Raw genomic sequence first — 23,114 nt, forward strand, 5'->3', positions numbered from 1 at the left:
CCTTCCCCCTGCCCCTAACCCCCCCCCACTCCAATTCCCTCCCCCCAAATGCTCAGAATCACTTGAAATGCCGAGAAAAGTGGTTTTTAGCCATTTTTAGAAAAATGCATATTTTGCATAATTACGCATAATTTTAATTTTCTGGGATTTTTCCCTTACTCTCTGAGACCACACCTACCACCTCCAAAAAGAATTAGGATTATAAATGCTTTAGTTTTCGGTCCCGCTATCTACACTAACACACACTAACACCACACACACACACATTCCGAAAATATATGAGTAGAAGGTGCGAAAGTACCCACACCTGTACGACACGTCACAGAGAGGATACATACCACCGTCTATTCAGTTTATTTTCTTGTAGAGCCAGCAGGCAAGAGCATCTCTTCCTTGTCGTCAGTGTCGGACGCCATGACAGAAGAGTGTAAACAACACGCAAGTATTGTGGGTAATGTAGTGTTTCACGGACAGTTTTACAGGAAACTACAACGCGGAAGTGCGGTCGACTATGGAAGCCCAAATGACTGCGGACATTCCTCGTGGAGTCCGCTCCGCGTACGTTCCGCCCGAGTATGTTTGGGCCTTTAAATCTGATTCATCAGATTGTGGTGGACACGTATTGGGGACAGAATTCAACCCAGGAACTAAGGGTTAAGTCATGGTTGCCCTGGCAGGTTAACGCAGGGTTAAGTTATGGTTGTCCAGCCAGTTTTCTGGTTATTCTTGCCACCTCCGCTCAGTCGAGCTGTGGTTTAGTCTCTCTGATTTACCGTGGATTAAAGAAAGTTGCCTACACGGCTAAAGTGTGAACCTACGGTCTTCTCCGTTCCTTCGGCTCTACACTGGTGACCCCGACGTCGGTTTTCGGATAAGTTTTCTGAAACCACACACATTATGGCTACGAACGCCGTTCAATTAAACTGCCGGAGTTTTGGGAGTCTTCCGCGGCTACATGGTTCGCGCAGGCTGAGGCACAGTTCGCGCTCAGAGACATAACAGCAGACGAGACCAGGTACTACTACGTAGTGGCAGCGCTGGGGTGCGCTACGGCTTCCAGGATAAGCGGTTTCATAACCAACCCACCGGCCGATGGTAAATACGCCGCACTTAAACATCTCCTCCTTGAAACTTTTGAACTGTCAACAACGGAGAGAGCACGTCGCCTCTTCGCAATTCAGGGCTTGGGAGATGGAAACCATCGGAGCTAATGAGCAGGATGTTAAACCTACTGGGTCAAGAAAAGCCATGTTTCCTGTTTATGGAGCTGTTTCTGCGCAACATGCCGCCCCACGTCCAGACTGCGCTCGCTAACTCCACCATCACTGATCCCCGTGAGCTGGCAAAGGAGGCTGACCGATTCTTCGTCGCTACACAACGTTCCTCCCATGCCGGGGTGCTGGCTCCTACCTTCACTGGCCCCCCGCCGACATCGCGGGCGTGGCCCGACGGTGGCGCCACAGCATCAGACCGCTACAAGCCCTCTGGACTCTGTATGTACCACGCTCGATTTGGTGCGAAAGCTAAACGGTGCCGTTCCCCCTGCAACTACAGGCCGACGGGAAACGAGAGGGCCAACACTCAGTAGTGGCCATGAGTGTTGGCGATACGAGCAGGCTACTCTTCATCCTCGACACCCTCTCCGGTCGGCGATTTCTTTGTGACACGGGCGCACAGAGAAGCGTGCTCCCTGCTACTGACGTCGACATCATGGGCGGGGAGCGGGGCCCCCAGTTGGCGACGGCTGACGGCAGCCCTATCCACACCTACGGCGTGCGGTCTGTAGAACTGTGTTTTGGTGGACAACGTTTCACGTGGGAGTTCGTCATGGCCAATGTAACGCTTCCCCTCCTCGGAGCTGATTTTTTGTGCGCTTACGGTTTGCTAGTGGACATTCAGAACAGCCGTCTGGTCGATGCCTTAACCTTCTCCTCCTTCGCATGTACGCGGAGGGAAGCGGCCTATGCAGGTCTAGCCAACTCTCTCTCAGAGGCAGACAAGTTCAACCGCCTCCTCGCTGAGTTCCCTGACCTCACCCAGCCTACCTTCTCTGCACCCACCGCTAAGCATGGGGTGGAGCATCACATTGCTACGAAGGGGCCCCCGGTCTACGCCAGAGCCAGGCGTCTCGACCCCGCCAAACTCGCCATTGCCAAGTCTGAGTTCGAGCACCTGGAACGCATGGGGATCATCCGCCGCTCTGACAGCCCGTGGGCGTCCCCACTCCACATCGTCGCTAAGCCTGATGGAGGTTGGCGCCCATGCGGGGACTACCGCCGACTAAATGACGCCACCACGCCCGACCGCTATCCTGTCCCGCATATCCAGGACTTTTCTGCAAACCTGTCTGGCAAATGCGTCTTCTCAAAAGTCGACCTGGTCCGTGGTTATCATCAAGTTCCCGTGCAGCCCTCAGACATCCCCAAGACAGCGGTGACTACCCCATTCGGCCTATTTGAATTCCTACGAATGCCATTTGGACTCAAAAACGCGGCCCAGTCCTTTCAGCGGCTGATGGATTCAGTGCTCCGTGGCCTTCCTTTCATCTTCGTCTATTTGGACGACATACTCATCGCCAGCGCCTCCGAGGAAGAACACCTGTCCCATCTTCATGCCCTCTTCACACGCCTCAGCCAGCATGGGCTGATCGTCAACCCGGCGAAGTGCCGGTTCGGGCTGACAGCCATTGATTTCCTCGGGCACCGCATCACTGGGGACGGGGCAGTCCCGCTGCCCTCAAAGGTGGAAGCGGTGGCGGCCTTTCCGCGCCCCCAAACAGCTCGTGCGCTCAGGGAGTTCATCGGGATGGTGACATTCTACCACCGCTTCATTCCCCGAGCCGCCTTTATCATCCGGCCACTGTACGAGGCGCTGAAAGGCATGTCCCCCAACCAGGCGGTCGACTGGACAGCAGAGCGGGACCGTGCGTTCACCGAGACTAAAGCTGCGCTCTCCCAGGCTACCCTGCTAGCGCATCCTTCACCTACAGCGCCTATTTCCATAACCACGGATGCATCGGACTATGCTGTTGGTGCGGTTCACGAACAGTGGGTGGGGGGGGCTTGGCAGCCTTTGGCCTTTTTCAGTCGCCAGCTTACACCCCGAGAGCGCAAGTATAGTACTTTTGACAGGGAACTCCTCGGTCTCTGGCTCGCCGTCCGGCATTTCCGTTTCCTGCTAGAGGGCCGCGAGTTTACTGCGTACGTGGACCACAAGCCCCTCACGTTTGCCATGTCCAAGACGGCTGAGCCATGGTCCGCTCGCCAGCAGCGACAACTCTCCTACATTTCGGAATTCACTACCGACATCCAGCACGTCGCTGGTAAGTCTAACCAGGTAGCTGACTGCCTCTCTAGGGCAGTGATTGGAGCGGTCCACCTAGGCCTTGACTATGCACAGATGGCTGCTGACCAGGCCACGGACCCGAGCATCCTCCGTCTCCGGGCCTCCGACACGGGGCTCCGCCTGCAGGACGTTCCTTTCAGCGACACAGGTGTCACCCTCCTGTGTGACGTCTCCACAGGACAGCCCAGGCCCATCGTCCCGCACAGCTGGAGACGCCCCGTATTTGAAGCTGTGCACGGCCTCTCTCATCCAGGCGGTAAGCCATCCGTGCGCCTGACCTCTGCTAAGTTTGTGTGGGAGGGACTTAAGAGAGACGTGAAAGCGTGGGCCGACTCGTGAGTTGCCTGTCAGCGGGCTAAGATACACCGCCACATTAAGGCGCCCCTGGACCGCTTCGCAGTGCCGGAGAGACGATTTGACCATGTCCACGTCGACCTGGTTGGTCCCCTACCCCCCTCCCATGGGTTCACCTACCTCTTCACTGTGGTGGACAGGACTACGCGCTGGCCTGAAGCTGTTCCCCTGGCATCCACAACGTCTGCTGATGTGGCCCGGGCTTTTATTGGGTCGTGGGTCTCACGTTTCGGTACGCCTTCCGACCTTTCATCTGACCGCGGGCCACAGTTTACCTCAGAGCTATGGAATGCTGTGGGTGAGGCTCTGGGCGTCAAGCTTCATCGCACTACCGCCTACCACCCTCAGGCGAATGGCCTATGTGAGCGCTTCCACCGGTCCATGAAGGCTGCGCTTCGGGCTACTCTCAAGGACTGCAACTGGGTCGACAAGCTCCCATGGGTCATGCTGGGCCTGCGGACCGCCCCGAAGGAAGACCTACAAGCCTCCTCTGCGGAGCTGGTGTACGGCACGCCGCTGCGAGTCCCAGGCGATTTCATGCCCAATGCAACGCGTCCCTGGTCAGCTGTGGACCAACGAGCCTCCTTGCTGGACGGGGTCAGAGCTTTCACACCCGTCCCTACCGCCCAACACGGCGCTCCGGTGTCCCAGGTGCCCCCAGGTCTGCAGTCAGCGGACTACGTGTTCATCCGTCACGACGCACACCGCCCCCCTCTGCAACCCCCTTATGACGGCCCCTTCCGCGTCCTGGAACGGGGAACTAAGCACCTGGTGGTGGATTTTGGGGGCACGGCCGAGCATGTTTCAGTGGACCGAGTTAAACCCGCACACCTGGACTTGACGCAGCCGTTGGAGTTAGCCCAACCTCCTCGTCGCGGTCGTCCCCCGGCTCCGCCTCCTCCCCCCGTGGAGGCCCGAGCTGCCTCTTCTGCTCCTCAGGCCGACCTCCACAGGCCCGCGTCAATGCCTCCCAGAGACACTCCGGCCCCTGTTATCCGGAGCCGCCGCGGACGGCCTGTCGTCCCCCCGCGCCTGCCTGACTTCGATTACTAGGGCGAATTCTGGGGGGGCTCATGTGGTGGACACGTATTGGGGACAGAATTCAACCCAGGAACTAAGGGTTAAGTCATGGTTGCCCTGGCAGGTTAACGCAGGGTTAAGTTATGGTTGTCCAGCCAGTTTTCTGGTTATTCTTGCCACCTCCGCTCAGTCGAGCTGTGGTTTAGTTGTCTCTCTGATTTACCGTGGATTAAAGAAAGTTGCCTACACGGCTAAAGTGTGAACCTACGGTCTTCTCCGTTCCTTCGGCTCTACAAGATAAGACACTCGGACACTTCCACGCGCGCAACAGCGGACAACTTTATTGTTCGTCAGACCCGCCAAAACCCGAACCGCCCGCACGCGCTGATTTACATTCAAAAACAGAAAACTTTATTGAGTTCACTTCACGTGACAGTCGCCATATACGCCCGTGCTCGACCCATGCAAATGCGACAAAGCCGTTAAGAACGCGAGGTTTGTGCGAACGGCGGAAAGAGCCGAGGCGTGACGTAGCCAGAGCCCGCCATCTTGTTGAACTGCTCAGGATTCTGAAGGGATTCCACATATTTTATGCATATTCCGCATATTATGCATAATTTTAATGTTCTGCTATTTTTTATAGGTGCCCCTGATCATCCCCAATAACCTCCAAAAAGAATCAAGGCCCCAAGTGCTTTAGTTTGGCCATTTATAGACTCCCACACAGACACACACCAGACACTGAAAATACAGGAGTCGATAATGTTACCACTCAACTTGCTTGCTGCTTGAAACTTGCTGTCTGAGAAAAAAAAACATGTCTGGAAACAAGAAATGTGAAAGTGGAGCTCAGAAAAAGAATAACCAAAGAGAGAGAGAGAGCAGCGGGAGTCACAGTTATTAAGAAAAATCCCCAAACTGACTGGATATTTCAGAGCTGCAAGCCCCGACTCCGAGGCTGAAAACTGCTCAAGTGAAACCACGACAGCGTCGAGGACACCGGCGGAATTGCCACCTGCTTCTACGGGTTAGGTATCTAGCAAGCTAGGTCTTAGCGAATTTAGCGAAGCAATTATTATGCGCAATTCCAGATAGTTATAAATTTGAGCTGTACGCTAGTTAATATTAGCTACGGTGCTAGGCTAACTACGGTATTTATAACCGTCCGTCCCAGCCTAGCTGCCTAGCATTAGCATTAATGTGCTGGTGACACTTTATAATATGGGTACAAATAATCATATACTTAATAAAACGCCTCACCAATGCATGACTCGAGATGATTTAATGCATGAATTAATGCAGCCAGGATGTATCATGAATTCGTGTTGCTCACATTATTCTCCACACATTGGCAACTTGTTTATTTTATCGCCATCTCCAAATGCCAAATCAATGTGTTTAATTTGCAACAAGTGCTTTATGGCAGCGTTAATTTCGTTAAGGAAATGTTTGACGAAAAATGTGCGTTAACGACCTTTTCCCCATGGCGTTGATGTGACGAAAACTGATCTTTGAAAATAAACACTAAATTTAGTTTTACTTAAGTTGACGAGACGAGACTCAAATGTTAGTGGTAGCTAACGAACAATTAAAAATTGAAAACAAAGAAAATAAAAGTGCGCAGGCCTGGCTTCAGTTAATAAGGAAGAGGAAGCTGTCATCATTTTTCCCAAACATGGATATAGCCTTCAGGATTTATTTAACTCTCCCTGTAACCAATGCCTCTGGAGAGTGCTCCTTTTCAAAACTTGGACTTGTCAAGAACAGACTGCGCTCTACAATTAGACAAGAAAGACTCAGCCACTTAACATTGATGTAATTGGAAAGTGACATTGTTAGAGCCCTGGACTTCACCGCTCTAATCAAAGACTTTGCCACGCATAAAACCAGGAGGAAGTCGTTTTAAGGGTAAGAACAGACTTTAGTACCTGCGGTTGTTATTGATTGATTCGTGCAATATTCTTATGTATGCTTGCACTACTTTTGAGTGGAGGAACACTGGACTGAAGGATGCATGCAGGCTTCACTTGCCAGTGTTGTATGAGTTTGTTTTTGGACATTGGACATTTTATTGTGGCCATTTAGACTGTATGGCACTTGAACTTAATAGGCAAAGCAAAGGGCTTGCTTTCATCTGTTTGTGTGTGTGTGTGTTTGTGTGTGTGTGTGAGTGTGTGTGTGTGAGTGTGAGTGTGTGTGTATGTGTGTGTGAACTGCTATGAGAGGAAAGATAAGTGGAATTAGTAGAGGGAGAAGTCGGCTGCTTCTCTCTCTCATACCAGCAGTTGGCAATGTGGAACATGTGTATCAGATATTGTGATATGAGACTATATATATTGCCTTAGATTTTGTGACATGGCATAAGTGTTATGTTTTCCTGGTTTTAAATGCTGCATTACACTAAAGTGAAGTAATCTTCTGAATTTACCAGACTGTTCTATTATTTGCCTTTACTCACTTAGACATTATATCCATCATCAAAAATCTCATTGTGTCATAAAATAAAACTGCAGTCTTAAGTGGTTGTTGATGGGGGGGGGGGGCTTGACAAACTCATAACCCCGGGGCCCATGTTACTTTAATCCGGCCTTGGTTGCATGTATGTGTGTGTGTGTGTGTGTGTCTGTCTGTCTGTCTGTGTAAGTATACTTGTGCATGCATCTACACAGTTTTATATAATTTGACAACTCTTGTTTGTGTCCCCAGGAGCTGACGAAGCATAGCACTGACCATACAGAGAAAAACAACCTTCGCACTGCCCTTGATGCCATGAGAGTGAGTGAATCCAAGCTTGTGTGTGTGTGCGTGCGTACGTGTGCGCGTGCATATGTGTGTGTGGGTGTCTGTCTGTCTGCCATTACAAGTGCTCAGAGGGTGTGAAAAGATAAAAAAAAACTCAAATGTTGTAATACATTCACTTTTATCTGTTTTTATGTATGGATGTGCCCCAGGACTTGGCCCAGTGTGTGAACGAGGTGAAACGAGACAATGAGATCATCAAACAGATCACCAGCTTCCAGCTGTCCATAGAGAATATGGTGAGGTCACAGCCCAAACCTTGTTCAGCACCTCTCTCATTTATAGACGTTGCCATGTAGTATGTGTATTTACTCTATGTGAGGCTCTGTACAAAATGGGAAACCAAATTACCTCTTGTGAGGACAATAAACTATCTATCTATCTATAGCTCACCCTCTCGTTCTCTCACTAATGACACTATAATATTTTCCACCGTCCTCTAGACACAGTCCCTAGCACTGTATGGTCGTCCTAAGGTTGATGGGGAGCTGAAGATCTGCAGCTCAGACAAAAAGTCTAAACAAGACAGGTGTGTGTGTGTGTGTGTGTGTGTGTGTGTGTGTGTGTGTGTGTGTGTGTGTGTGTGTGTGTGTGTGTGTGTGTGTGTGTGTGTGGTTTATGATTCACCGTATTTAGAATATGATACCCTATTGTTTAACTTGTTTGTGTTTACCTGTCAGGTATGCTTTCCTCTTCGATAAGGCAATGGTAGTGTGTAAGAAGAAGAGTGGAGAGACATTTGAACTAAAGGAGATCATTGAACTACAGTACTACCAGTTACGGGATGAAACCTCAGGAGAAAAGGAGAAAAAGGTCTTATCTCACCCACAACCTCACCTCTTCTCTTCTCTTCTCTTCTCTTCTCTTCTCTTCTCTTCTATTGTTCCATGACAACAACATTTCGTCTGGAGCTGATTTTGTGTGTCTGTGTTTGTGTGCATAGTGGTCCCATATGTTCCTCCTGCTCAGCCCATTTGGACGATGTGGGTATGACTTGATCTTTAAAACGAGAGAACTGAAGAAGAAATGGCAGGAGCAGTTTGAGATGGCTATGTAAGTGTAGAAAACTAGATTTCTCATACACACAGGGGTACTTAGGGGTAGTAAAGTTATACTACTTGTGGTCCATCAGTTCAAGTCAAGTCAAGTCAATGTTATTTGAATAGCCCAATATCACAAATTACAAATTTGCCTCAGTGGGATTTACAGCAACACAGCATCCTGTCCTTAGACCCTCTCATCGGATAAGGAACAACTCCCTAAAAAAAAAAACCTAAATCACTAAATCAATCTTGAGCAGGAACAGAATTCAGACATGCCAACACGGGGATCGCCAGTTCAAATCCCATGTTACCTCCGGCTTGGTCAGGCGTCCCTACAGACACAATTGGCTGTGTCTATGGGTGGGAAGCCGGGTGTGGGTATGTGTCCTGGTTGCTCCACTAGCGCCTCCTCTGGTTGGTCGGGGTGCCGATTCGGGGGGGGGGGGGACTGGGAGGAATAGTATTTTCCTCCCACGCACTATGTCCCCCTGGTGAAACTCCTCACTGTCAGTTGAAAAGAAGCGCCTGGCGATTCCACGTGGATCAGAGGAGGCATGTGGTAGTCTACAGCCCTCCCCGGATCAGCAGGGGGGCGGGGGTGGAGCAGCGACTGGGATGGCTCAGAAGAGTGGGGTAATTGGCCAGATACAACTGGGGAGAAAAAGGGGGGGAAATTTTTTTTTAACATGCTACATTTATTGCTATGCTTGTACTATCTAAGGTCAAACATGTGTCCAGACAATGCCACAGCCAACAACCATGACTTTCAGATGCACTGCTTTGAGGGTACCACATCCTGCAAAGCCTGCTATATGCTGCTCAGGTACTCTTTCTCTCAGTAGCCCTTTCTCTTTATCAATCTCCAAGCTTCATTCAGATTCAGTCTCAACCAAACCTACTGACTCAAGCTAAATCCCTCCACCTTTCCTTATAAGAGGGATATTTTTCCAGGGCTATCGTTGCACCCGATGTAAAATGGCGGGACATAAAGAATGTTTAGGCAGAATACCTTTCTGTGGACAAAACTCAGGTATGTGTTAGTTTGTTTATACATACCATAATAATGTTTCAGGAGGGTGAAGGGAATGTAATTGTAATATCATTCAGTGATTACCTTCTATTTCATTCAGATCATGCTGGCAATATAAGGAAGGTAAGACTTAATGCTTATTCATCCGAGGATACTCGACCTGATGATGATGAAGACTTATTGTGCTTTGTCAGAGCAATACTACAGCAGTGGAAAATCTCTATTATCTGCAGTGCCCGTGTGCACATATATAATATTGGAAGGGTTTATCTGAGATGAGAATACTGTTTATGTTGGCATATCTCAACATGAAGTCTGTTATAGTCCATAACTCTTTTTCTCCACTAGAATAAGACACGGAGGTCCTCCCCACACGGACATTACAATATAGGTGAGACTTTTATTCTGCAACACCCTTAGCCTGAACTTGCATGTTTAATGCCTCCAATGAGCTTTAGTATGAAATATAGGTCTTCATTATATTTCACTGTATAGCGAGTGCATCTCATTCACCAACAGGGTGAATGAGATGCACTCGCTACACAAAGAAATGGAAACGGATGAAAGAAATGGAAATGGATGATCCGCTGTGGCGACCCCTAACGGGAGCAGCCAATAGTAGTAGTAGATTATATTTCACTGTGTAGTGAGTGCATCTCATTCACCCTGTTATCCCCCATTCATAACATCTATTTCAGTATCTCTGATATATTCTTTGCATCATTGCCCATTATCACCTCTTATTTGGCCTGTATAAGTTAATCCTTGTGTATATATCTGAATATTGTTGTGTTGTGGGGTTGTTATTTTATGTTAAATACACTGAGAGTGACAAAACTGGAATAAAATTCCATGTAGTGCAAACCTACATGGCCAATAAACATGATTCTCATTCTGATTCCTGTGCATTTCTTCGGAATAAAATACAAATGATTGGAACGGATAGAATCAAAAGTAGCTGCATGGATGTACATTATATGAAAAACCTCTTTAACCCTTTGTTTCTCAATATCAACACTCTCTTAGGTCTCCCTAAGATGGAAGTGTGCCAGGATTATCATAATATACCCCCACCCCCTGTAGGCTTTGGCCAACCTCTCTATCTCTGCAAGGGTGACATAGTTGAACTGATCCAGGCTGGGGCTGACCTACCATGGTGGGAGGTAATATTGAGTGCCATGCACAGTACTCACTTCCTTCTAAGTACACATTCAGCGTTCCCAGTGCTGTGTGAATTGCGTGTGTTTGCACGTGGATGCAAAAGCATACTGTATGTCGTTTTGCTGCATTTTCAAAGCACGTTTCCTGTGGGTAACGAGTAGGCGTGAGACGCTCCTGTCTGTTAGATTCTTACTAGGCTTATTTTCCCTCTGCATTTCTCTCCTCTATCTTCACCTTATTCTTCTCACTCACTACCCTTCCGCTACACTGCTACCACTGTGCTCATCTGTACAATTGATTTGACTGATTCAAATTGATACTTTACCAACTCCAACTTAATTCAGTACAATAAAGGGGATGTCATCAACTCACAGAGCCTCAAACAGCTCCATTAAAATAGACTGACCAGTTAAATCCGATTGCGGGATATGATACCGAATTTCCCCTTGGGGATGAACAAAGTATTGTGATTCTGATTCTGATTCTGATCCTTAGTTGATTTTACTTACTAACTGCCATAAGTGTTGATGAGGAACCAACTCAATACAACAGTGGGAGGCACTATATGAGCAGGAATTCTCGTGGGGTGCTTTGAATAAAATGTTGAGCCATGTCTGAGAAGGTGGAACACGATATTATAGGAAGGGATTTCCAATGCTTTTTGAGGTACATTGAAGTGTTACTTCACTGGCTCATAGGCTAAAATCTTAGTTATCATGCTTACGGCTTTGGGAAAGACTTGTCTGTTTATACAAACCACTAAACTATCTACTACTACTACTACTACTACTACTTTTGGCTGCTCCCGTTAGGGGTCGCCACAGCAGATCATCCGTTTCCATTTCTTCCTGTCTTCTGCATCTTCTTCTGTCACTCTAGCCACCTGCATGTCTTCCCTCACCACATCCATAAACCTCTTCTTTGGCCTTCCTCTTTTCCTCTTCCCTGGCAGCTCCACTAAACTATCTGACATCACTTAAATAACATGTGGGAACATGTGGCCACTGTTCTTTCATCTACTGTCTGTGACAAATACATAGTATGGACTCTTTGGAGACTGTTTAGGTGTGTCTGACATCGCTGCCTATTTGCTATGATATAGTGCACTGTATTCACCTTACACCATTTTGTTTGAGTGTCAGAATTCCAACTGTAAAATTCATTCGCTACATCCATCCATCCATTATCCGAACTGCTTATCCTGCTCTCAGCGTCATGGGGATGCTGAAGCCTATCCCAGCAGTCATTGGGTGGCAGGTGGGGAGACACCCTGGACAGGCCGCCAGGCCATCACACAGGGCCCACACACACACACACACACACACACACACACATTCATACCTAGGGACAATTTAGTATGGCCGATTCACCTGACCTGCATGCCTTTGAACTGTGGGAGGAAACCGGAGCCCCCGGAGGAAACCCACGCAGACACAAACAGAACATGCAGACTCCATACAGAGGATGACCCGGGATGACCCCCAAGGTTGGGGCTCAAACCCAGGACTTTCTTGCTGTGAGGCGACTGCGCTAACCACTCTGCCACCGTGCTGCCCTATTCACTACACCGTCGCCTGAAAATTTCTGCAACTAAAATTGCAGTGTCCAACACATGTACACTACTTGATGTTAAAATAATACCACAATGCATCGCTTTGCCCCTTGTCTGCTCTGCTCCTGCACTCTTTTTACTATCAAATACGGTGTGATGGGACGAGAAAACACCGCAAAATTATGATTCACTAGTTTCCGAAATCTCCGTTTATTAATTCCTGTAGAGTACTCCACTGAGTGTTTCATATGTAGGGAATAGTGAATGGGTGAACGGGGGAATTGTCCCAGACAACGCTTTTGATTTATTTTTTTTTACTGTGTGCCATTCAGGGCAGGAATTTGACCAGTGGTCAGATTGGCCGGTTCCCCTCCAGTAAAGTTCAGCCCTTTGTGTGTGTAAGTACAATCCACTCATAACCTTCAATTCAATTCAATTTTGAATTCAAGTTTATTTTCATCATACTGATTCACGGGAACTATAATGAAAAGTTTGTTTGCTGGTCTCTCAGTGCAGCATACATACAGCATACAATAGTGCAGTGATACCAATATATATAATATTTGTACCATGGTCTGGGTGATTGGCTGCAGGTTGTCCATTAATTCCTGTTAATGGATACCTACTAAGTAGTTTCAGTTCACCATTCTTAATTAATGCACTGGCTAAAATGAGTAATTTATTCAACTCACTACTTCAGGCTGCAGCCAACAGTACAGTACATTTGGCCTATCATTTGTTTGTGAAAATCTTGATATTGATTTGGGGACAATGACTCGGCTGGATAGCTAGCTAGTCTTGCTGTTAAATTAATATTGTTAAATTAATATTGTCAAATTATATTTACTGTTTGTCAACCACACGCAATGTTATTGACTTTTAATCTTGCTAGCATAACGTTAGCTTTCTGGCTCATAGCTGAAGGGTTCTATGAGCTGAGGGACTAGAAATATCTCCCGTTGCCAAGTCATATTTTATGCTGCATTCCATTCAAAGTCCAAGGTCGGAATTTTCAAGTTGTGATTTCCAATTTCCAACCTCCAAACATTCCAGGCACATGACACCTAAACATAAAACATGGCTGCCCGTGATAAACAGGTGTTTTTATTGGCAAGTGTATCAACAATTGAATTGTCAGCAGTGCAGCCTCCTTGCATAAATAAATGAAACAGAGGAATATCTTTTGTGCAGAAATAACTTTCAGAGATTGTTTACCATAACCAGCTACTTAATAACATTGTCGATATATTTTGACATCAATTTACATGTAAAACAGGTTTAACTATATGATAGTATGTATTATTTCGATTAAATACAGGCAAATATACTTTACATTGCCTTAGTTGATGGTTTACCATTTACACATTGCACCTCCTTTGGTGCTGCCATTGTTGTGTGACGTCAGACAGCTGCTTCTACATGAAGTTGGGGTAGATGGATTTGCCCCAAGTTTACAAGTAGGAGCTCCGACTTAAAGTGGCATTCCTTTGTAGTTTTTCTAGTACGAGGTCGGAAAATCTCGATTTCCAAGTTGTCTGGAATGCAGCATAAGGTTTATCCTATTTACTGGAGTAGTGAATAATGTTTCCATTGCATAAGAACCTTATGGGACGGTAATGATTGTTCCAGATATTAGTCAAGCACTCAGGTGTTACCAGGGAAACTGAGTTATGGCTTGTGAAAAACTTTAGATTTTGATTGCGAAACGCATGAAAATATGAATTAATAGACTTAATTTTTTTTCTTTGGCAAGTCGCCATGGTATAAGCGGGATAATGCCCTTCGAGGTGTCCATAATCAGGAATTAATGGACTCTGCTGGCACCTCATTGGACATTATCCCATACATAATGCATAAGATATTATATATATATATATATATATATATATATATATATATATATATATATATAAATGCATAATGCATTCTGTAAAATAATACACAAGTGGTACAAATGTATAACATAAAATAGGCCTGTTTGATAAAATAGTTAATAATAGATATAGTACTGGAAAGATATACACTACCGTTCAAAAGTTTGGGATCACCCAAACAATTTTGTGTTTTCCATGAAAAGTCACACTTATTCACCACCATATGTTGTGAAATGAATAGAAAATAGAGTCAAGACATTGACAAGGTTAGAAATAATGATTTGTATTTGAAATAAGATTTTTTTTACATCAAACTTTGCTTTCGTCAAAGAATCCTCCATTTGCAGCAATTACAGCATTGCAGACCTTTGGCATTCTAGCTGTTAATTTGTTGAGGTAATCTGGAGAAATTGCACCCCACGCTTCCAGAAGCAGCTCCCACAAGTTGGATTGGTTGGATGGGCACTTCTTTGAGCAGATTGAGTTTCTGGAGCATCACATTTGTGGGGTCAATTAAACGCTCAAAATGGCCAGAAAAAGAGAACTTTCATCTGAAACTCGACAGTCTATTCTTGTTCTTAGAAATGAAGGCTATTCCATGCGAGAAATTGCTAAGAAATTGAAGATTTCCTACACCGGTGTGTACTACTCCCTTCAGAGGACAGCACAAACAGGCTCTAACCAGAGTAGAAAAAGAAGTCGGAGGCCGCGTTGCACAACTGAGCAAGAAGATAAGTACATTAGAGTCTCTAGTTTGAGAAACAGACGCCTCACAGGTCCCCAACTGGCATCTTCATTAAATAGTACCTGTTAGAGCCTGTTTGTGCTGTCCTCTGAAGGGAGTAGTACACACCGGTGTAGGAAATCTTCAATTTCTTAGCAATTTCTCGCATGGAATAGCCTTCATTTCTAAGAACAAGAATAGACTGTCGAGTTTCAGATGAAAGTTCTCTTTTTCTGGCCATTTTGAGCGTTTAATTGACCCCACAAATGTGATGCTCCAGAAACTCAATCTGCTCAAAGAAGTGCCCATCCAACCAATCCAACTTGTGGGAGCTGCTTCTGGAAGCGTGGGGTGCAATTTCTCCAGATTACCTCAACAAATTAACAGCTAGAATGCCAAAGGTCTGCAATGCTGTAATTGCTGCAAATGGAGGATTCTTTGACGAAAGCAAAGTTTGATGTAAAAAAAATCTTATTTCAAATACAAATCATTATTTCTAACCTTGTCAATGTCTTGACTCTATTTTCTATTCATTTCACAACATATGGTGGTGAATAAGTGTGCCTTTTCATGGAAAACACAAAATTGTTTGGGTGATCCCAAACTTTTGAACGGTAGTGTAGATACAGTTATAGAAATAGCTATATAAGATATTTTAATAGAGATATTTAGTGGGGCATCCGGGTAGTGTAGCGGTCTATTCTGTTGCCTACCAACACGGAATAGATCGTGGATCAAATCCCCGTGTTACCTCCCGCTTGGTCAGGCATCCCTACAGACACAATTGGCCTGTCCGCGGGTGGGAAGCTGGATGTGGGTATTTGTCCTGGTTGCTGCACTCGCGCCTCCTCTGGTTGGTTAGGGCACCTGTTTGGGGGAGGGGGAACTGGAGGGAATAGCGTGATCCTCCCATGCGCTATGCCCCCCCCTGGCAAAACTCCTCATTGCGGGTGAAAAGAAGCAGCTGGCAACTCCACATGTATCGGAGGAAGCATGTGGTAGTCTGCAGCCCTCCCCAGATCAGCAGAGGGGGTGGAGCAGCGACCGGGAGGGCTCGGAAGAGTGGGGTAATTGGCCAAGTACAATTGGGGAGAAAAAGAGGGGGCGAAATTTGTAATATAGATATTTAAGAATAATAACCTTGAAAAACCACCCTCAAAAACTGTGAAAATGCACTGAAACATTAAAAATTATCGAACCATCCACTCCATTATATAATTCAACATAATCTAAGGCAACCCCAATATATGACCTTGACCTTTCTAAGTCTAAAACTGTGACTGTTTACACATTCATCATCTAATATCTCTGTCACCTCACCCTTCCCAGGCACCGACCCCTGACCTGTCTGGTTTCCACTGGTAGGTATCAACATTTATTCAATTCAGTTCAATTCAATTCAATTTGTCATTAAAAAACAACGTGCAGGCACATGTGTAAAAATGAAATGAGGACTGCGGCTTTGGCAAACAGTGCAAGACAGACATAGACAAACATAGCAACCATAGTATAAGATATATACAGATGAAGACTGAAAGCTAAAGATAAGTTTTAAAAAAAACAGAATGAGTATAAACATACAGTTAAGGTCAAAATTATGAGCCCCCAAGGAACTCTGGAACATTTCCCTAAAATTCTGCCCAATGTTTGCATCATTCATAAAACTTTACATAGTAATGCATTCATCAATGTTAAGGCCCCTATTTGGTACATTTTGGAACGTAAAATAAATCTTCAGGTTTGCTTTATACCGATTGTAGTGAAAATTGAGTCGGTCAAAATTATTAGCCCCCATGTGATTTTTTTTGCTTTCAAAACACACCTGACCAATAAATCAACTTTCAAACTACACCTGAGCAATCAGTCAGCATTGAACTTTACTTACGGGACTCCAATGAACAGGGCTAGTGGCACTTGGAACACTTGATTGAGAGGGACTACTCTTAAATTCTTGGTAAGAAGTAATTTCATCATACCATCATCCTGTAGCGCCTCCCAGAGCGCAGGGGGGTGAACAGTCCATGGTTGGGATGGGTGGGATCTCTGCTGATGCTGAGACCCCTTTGAAGGCAGCATTTGTGATAAATGTCTTTTATGGCTGGGAGCTGGATACCGATGATATGTTGGGCCGCCTTGACCCGCTGCAGAGCTTTCTTGTCTACTGATGCGCAGTTGCCATACCACACTGAGAGGCAGCTGGTCAGGATGCTCTCTATGGTGCAGTGGTAGAAGTTGGTGAGAATTTTGGGGGATAGACGGGCGCTCCTCAGCCTCCTCGGGAAATGTAGGCATTGTTGGGCCTTTTTCATAAGGGCCTGGGTGTTTGATGTCCTGGAGAGGTCCTCGCTGATGTGGACTCCGAGGAATTTAAAGCTGGAGACACACTTCCACCCCATTGATGTGTATGGGGGATTGGCCACTGCTTCTAGACCTCTAGTCCACAATCAGCTCCTTCATCTTCTGCACATTGAGGGCAAGGTTGTTGGTGGTGCACCATGATGTGAGGTAATGAATTTCATCCCTGTAGGCCGTCTCGTCATTGTTGGTGATACGGCCTACGACTGTGGGGTCATCCGCAAACTTAACTATTACATTTGAAGGGTGAGTTGACAGGCAGTCATGGGTAAATAGGGAGAAAAGGAGGGGGCTCAGAACACAGCTTTGAGGGGCACCTGTGCTGAGGGTCAGGGTGGAGGAGGTGTGGTTACCTAACCTAACAGACTGAGGTCTGTTGATCAGGAAGTCCAGGGTCCAGTTACAGAGGGAGGGGTTGAGGCCAAGGGAGAGGAGTTTGGTGGTTAGTTTGGCGGGGATGATAGTGTTGAAAGCAGAGCTGTAATCTATGAACACCCATATGTATGTGTTGTTAAGTTCAAGGTGGGTCATAGCAAAGTGCAGGGCAGTGGCAATGACGTCGTCCATAGACCGTTTGGGACAGTAGGCTAACTGAAGTGGGGTCGAATGTGGGGGGTATGGTGTTTTTGATGTGAGCCAGAACCAGTCTCTCAAAGCATTTCATGGCAATGGGGGTGATTGCTATGGGTCAATAGTCATTCAGACATGTGGGTGTTGATTTCTTGGGGACAGGAATGATAGAGGTGGTCTTAAAGCATGCCAGGACTATGGATTGGGACAGTGAGAGGTTAAATATAGTTGTGAAGACCTCATCCAGCTGGTCGGAGCATTCCTGTAGGACCTGACCTGGTATGCCATCCGGTCCAGCAGGCTTCTGTGTGTTCACTCTGCGCAGTGATTCTCTGACTTCTGCAGTCGATAGAGTGAGCACCTGGTTTTCTGGATGGGTAGGGATTTTTGTGGCTGGATTAGTATTGTCCTTGCCAAAGCGGGTGTAGAAATGATTTCACTCGTCTGGGAGGGAGGCATCATGAACAGTGGAACCGCTATTGGAGCTTTTGTTGTCTGTGATGGACTGAATGCCTTGCCACATTCGCTAGGGATCGGAGTTATTGTGAAAGTGGTCCTCTATTCATAGGGAAGTTATGTTTGGCTTTTCTAATGCCTTTTTGAGGTTGGATCTGGCTGCGCTGTAGGCCTCGCATTTACCTGACTTGAACGCTGCATCCCGGGCTTTCAGCAGCTGCCGGACCTCGCTGGTCATCCAGGGTTTCTGGTTTGGAAAGGTGCGGATTGTTTTTTTTGTTGTGACATTCTCAGCGCAAAAGTTAATGTAGGATAGCACGGCAGATGTCTGTTCATTAATGTCTATATGGGAGCCATGGGTGGCTGAATGTGCAAAAATACTCCAGTCTGTGTTGTCAAAACAATCCTGGAGTTCAGAGACTGCTCCTTCTGGCCAGACAGTGATTGTCTTTACTGCTGGCTTGATCTGTTTTATGAGGGGTTTGTAGGCTGGTACCAAGAACAGAGAGAGGTGGTCAAACTGCCCCAGATGGGGGCAGGGAGTAGCCTTGTATGAGTCCTTAATAGAGATGGTCCAGGGTGTTTTGTCCCCTAGTGGGGCAGGAGACATGTTGATGGAATTTGGGAAATACAGCCCTGAGGTTAGCCTAATTAAAATCACCACCTATGATAAAGACATTGTCCGGGAGTTTGGTCTATTGTCTGCTGATGGCACATTGTAGCTGCTTAAGTGCTACCTTACCATTAGCATGTTGGGGGATGTACACAGCAGTGATGGCAATGGCTGATGGCTCCCTAGGCAGGTAAAAAAGCCTGCATCATAATAAGCTTGAGATCAGTAGAGCAATGCCTTTCAACGACCTTTGTATTGTTGCACCAAGAGTTATTGAAATAAATACTCAAACCTCCTCTACTGATCTTGCCGGAGTCTGATGTCCTATCGGCACTGAAGGCTGTGCGGCCTGCTAGCTCGACAGCTGAGTCAGGTATGTTGCGGTTGAGCCAGGTCTCCATAAACATCAGCAGACAGCAGTTCTCCAGCCTTTTCCGAGAGGATAGCCTGAGTCTTATCTCATCCATTTTGTTAGCTAACGATCAGACATTAGCCATAAAGATGCTGGAAAGGGAAACTTTGAAGGGAGCGCTACTTAGCTTAGCATGTAGCCTGCCCCGCTTCCCCCTCTTCTGTTTACGTTGCAGAAGGGGGCAGTATTTCCACTGCGAGACCAGTGAGTGGATAATATTGTAACGATCACGGATGAATAGACTCACTAGCCCTTGGCTAATGGGTCGGACCCTTTAGTCGACTGGTTAACGTTGTCGCCCATGGTGCGGGAGATCCGGGTTCACACTCTGGCTGCGGCGGTTCCTGGGCTGCCCCCGACTTTGCTACAATATCCATGGGGAAATTTTCCGTGATAGTAGAGGGAAGTGAGTAATCCATTCTGAGGTTTAAAAGTTCCTGACGGCTGTAGAAGATCACATAACCTACACTTGTAAATAAACTTAAAACTAACATATAAATAACAAAGAAAACATAGCACTGAACAGGAAGCCGCAGTAGCAACTGCATCCACTGTGACGCCATCTGCGTCCATTTACTAAAATATCACAAATTTAAATTATCACTGTGTCAAATCACTGCAGTACTCTTAAGTTTTCACAAATAATCAAAGTACAAGATACAAAAACTAAGGAGTTTTGGTGTTTAAAAATTTTATAGTTCATGCTCAGCTGACAGAACAGTCTTACTTTGATAACATCTAATGACACGGACGTTTGTTGGATGACTCGTTTTACCCATAGCTACCTAGAAATTATGTACTGATTCCTCTTTGACATAAGGTACTTAAAACAAGCAACAAAAAAGCTTTGAATTGTTACTCTTTCTGAAAAGTGTAGACAGATTACCTAAAAACATTCTCCACCTCTCGTTTTTAATATGTGTACAGGTAAATTTGGAAAGTATAGTAAAAGCATTTTGACATGAATTCCGATCAAGGCAACACTGGCTTAGGCCTGACGTGTCAGAAACATTGGTGATTTTCTTGAGAAAGGATTGAGATCCTGGCTCTGTTTCTCCTTCAAGGTTTGCTGGAAACATGGACCGTTCAGCCGCCAAGAACATGCTAATGTCCCGGTCTGATGGGACATTTTTGGTCCGACAGAAAGAAGGGGGAGAATTTGCAATCAGCATCAAGTAAGCTGGCAGCTGTCCATGAGTCATAAAGATGGTGTTGTGAGAATACCAATCTGTAGCTGGTGCTTTGTGTCCATTTCATTCATCTTTTGTTCCGCTCTCTCAGGTTTAACATGGACATACGGCACATAAAGATCACCTCTACTGAGGGTCTTTTCCGCATCAATGAGAAGAAGGCATTCAAGGGTTTAATTGTAAGTCTTTTGTCAGCCATACACAGAACCCCCCACCCCCACCAAGACAGAGCAGATAAAGCTTGACCAGGATCTTCTCCCCTCTTTATACCTCCCAACCCAATTCTCTTGCTCACTCATACACTTCTCCTTTTTCTTGGTGTAACCATACCTCCATTACCTTCTTTCTCTTCCTCTCTCTGCTAGGATATGGTTCAATATTACCAGCAGAACTCATTGAAAGAGTACTTCAAGGATGTTGATACCACACTGCAGACTCCTTACAAACAACCAGAGCAGAGCAAAACATTAACTACCACACACTCTCCAGGTATATTTTGCTAACTTAACACTTACACATGACCCACCCTGACTTTGCCAAATTGGTCCACGCTGTGATATGCCATGTCCGTTCAACAGGAGGCACCATGCAAGCTTTTGGCGTAGCAAGAGCCAGGTATGACTTCTCCGCCAGGGACCGGACGGAGCTGTCCCTGCATGAAGGAGATACCATCAAGATCATCTCCAAGAAGGGTCACAACGGCTGGTGGAAAGGAGAGGTTTATGGCCGAGTAAGACTCAGTCACGCTGTGTATAAAACACAAATACAGAGCTCACGAGGTTTCCTTTTGTTGACTTGCATGTATCGCTCCTGTCTTTCCAGGTGGGGTTATTTCCAGCCAACTATGTGGATGAGGACTACTCCGACTACTGCTGACCCAGCCCTCAAAGAGGCATGTGTGGGTAAACCTCCAGTCTGTACCCTGGTACGTGGGTCCGGTCTGCTCAGCAGCTCACCTTCAAACATTTGATTATACCAATGTACGTGAGTGTTGTTGTGTTTTGCATTTGTTTGTAAGAGTGGATGCTGTTACTTGTGATGATCTCATGGCTGTCTGGCGATGTAAATAACATTTTTTTTTCAACTGAATCTACCTTTTTGCCTGGTCCTGTGCATCAGAGTAAAGAGCAAAGCAGCCGTTTTAGTAAAACATTACAAATCAAAGCGCTTCCTATTAATGCATTTTCAATGCTTAATTTAACAATTAATCAAAGATAAAATAAGATGTACTTTATTAATCCCCGTGGGGAAATTTATCGTCTGCATTTAACCCATCCCAAAACACACACTGTGGCTAGGAGCAGTGGGCAGCCGCCGTGCAGCATCCGGGGACCAACTCCAGTTCTTCTTTCCATTGCCTCGGTCAGGGGCGTAGGCAGGAGTATTAACCGTAACATACATGTCTTTTTGATGGTGGGAGGAAACCGGAGCACCCGGAAGAAACCCATGCAGACACGTGGAGAACATGCAAACTTCACACAGAAAGGACCTTGGACGGCCTGGGGTTCAAACCCAGCACCTTGCTGTGAGGCAACAACGCTAACCACTGGGCTTCCGTGTTGAGTTAAGATTTGTTGTTAAAATGAAACAGCACAGTTCCTGTTTTTATACACTTTTACAATTGGCAGTAGTTGTCTCAACATGATTCTTGGAAATGGAAATTTTTGGAAATCCCCTAAGATTTCATGATTCAACATGATTTTTCACAACACAGCATATGAAGGGCAGAAGTAATAAGTAGATGAAAACATGCACAATAAACTAAAATGTGTTGGTGAATACAGTGATTTTGATGAAGTACTGTTTTTGACTCGCGTTCAGTTTTATCACCTCTACATTTACCGGGATACCCTTGGAACAATAAAATGCAAATTAGAAGTTGAAATTTTTTCAACTCTTGAAATTATACATGGATGAAATGTCTGTATATAACATAACTACCCTGCTTTAGCGCGCCACTTCAAAACTGTAAGCGAGGATGCATCTCGCAATGACACCGAGAGGAAGAAATTCCTGGCGCTATACAAACACCTCAAAAACTCTGGGTTTTTACTTAATCTGGCTTGCATGAAAAACATACTCTGTGAGCTACAGGGCCTGTCACTGAAATGCCAGCAAAAGAGACATCCCTCTCTCCTCTGTCCTGATACTCCTGGACCTGTTGGCTGCGTTCGACACAGTGAACCACCAGATCCTCCTCTCTACCCTGGAGGGGCTGGGTATCACAGGCTCTGCACTCTCAATATTTGCATCCTAACTGACGGGTCGCTCCTACCAGGTGACATGGAGGGGATCTGTGTCAGAGCCTCGCAGACTGACTACATGCGTTCCACAAGGTTCGGTTCAGGGTCCTCTCCTTTTCTCCCTGTACACAACATCCCTGGGTTCTGTTATTCACTCGCATGACTTCTCTTACCATTGTTATACCGATGACACCCAGCTGATCTTGTCCTTTCCTCCCTCTGACACACAAGTAGAGACACGCGTTGCTGCGTGCTTGACTGACATCTCAGAGTGGATGGTGACACCACCTGAAGCTCAGTCTGGACAAGACGGAGCCGATGTTCCTCCCGGGGAAAGGTTGCCCACACCGAGACCTGGCCATCACCATTGACA

General features: G+C 46.2%; 1 protein-coding gene across 1 annotated transcript in view; it reads left to right on the forward strand.

Moving 5' to 3' along the window:
* Positions 1 to 22,587, forward strand: part of LOC130112287 (proto-oncogene vav-like) — a 49,648-nt gene extending 27,061 nt beyond the window's left edge. Inside the window, exons 13-30 of the mRNA XM_056279607.1 lie at positions 7,426 to 7,494; positions 7,671 to 7,757; positions 7,962 to 8,047; positions 8,199 to 8,331; positions 8,462 to 8,571; positions 9,283 to 9,384; positions 9,497 to 9,591; positions 9,692 to 9,714; positions 9,940 to 9,982; positions 10,618 to 10,754; positions 12,637 to 12,702; positions 16,232 to 16,263; positions 20,373 to 20,483; positions 20,590 to 20,677; positions 20,864 to 20,987; positions 21,077 to 21,228; positions 21,321 to 21,478; positions 21,797 to 22,587. Coding sequence (XP_056135582.1) covers positions 7,426 to 7,494; positions 7,671 to 7,757; positions 7,962 to 8,047; positions 8,199 to 8,331; positions 8,462 to 8,571; positions 9,283 to 9,384; positions 9,497 to 9,591; positions 9,692 to 9,714; positions 9,940 to 9,982; positions 10,618 to 10,754; positions 12,637 to 12,702; positions 16,232 to 16,263; positions 20,373 to 20,483; positions 20,590 to 20,677; positions 20,864 to 20,987; positions 21,077 to 21,228; positions 21,321 to 21,374 — 1,512 coding nt within the window. The 3' untranslated portion in view covers positions 21,375 to 21,478; positions 21,797 to 22,587. The remainder of the gene's footprint in view (positions 1 to 7,425; positions 7,495 to 7,670; positions 7,758 to 7,961; positions 8,048 to 8,198; positions 8,332 to 8,461; positions 8,572 to 9,282; positions 9,385 to 9,496; positions 9,592 to 9,691; positions 9,715 to 9,939; positions 9,983 to 10,617; positions 10,755 to 12,636; positions 12,703 to 16,231; positions 16,264 to 20,372; positions 20,484 to 20,589; positions 20,678 to 20,863; positions 20,988 to 21,076; positions 21,229 to 21,320; positions 21,479 to 21,796) is intronic.
* Positions 22,588 to 23,114: the final 527 nt, after the last annotated feature.

This window comes from Lampris incognitus, chromosome 5 (assembly GCF_029633865.1).
Source record: "Lampris incognitus isolate fLamInc1 chromosome 5, fLamInc1.hap2, whole genome shotgun sequence".
Classification (NCBI taxonomy): domain Eukaryota; kingdom Metazoa; phylum Chordata; class Actinopteri; order Lampriformes; family Lampridae; genus Lampris; species Lampris incognitus.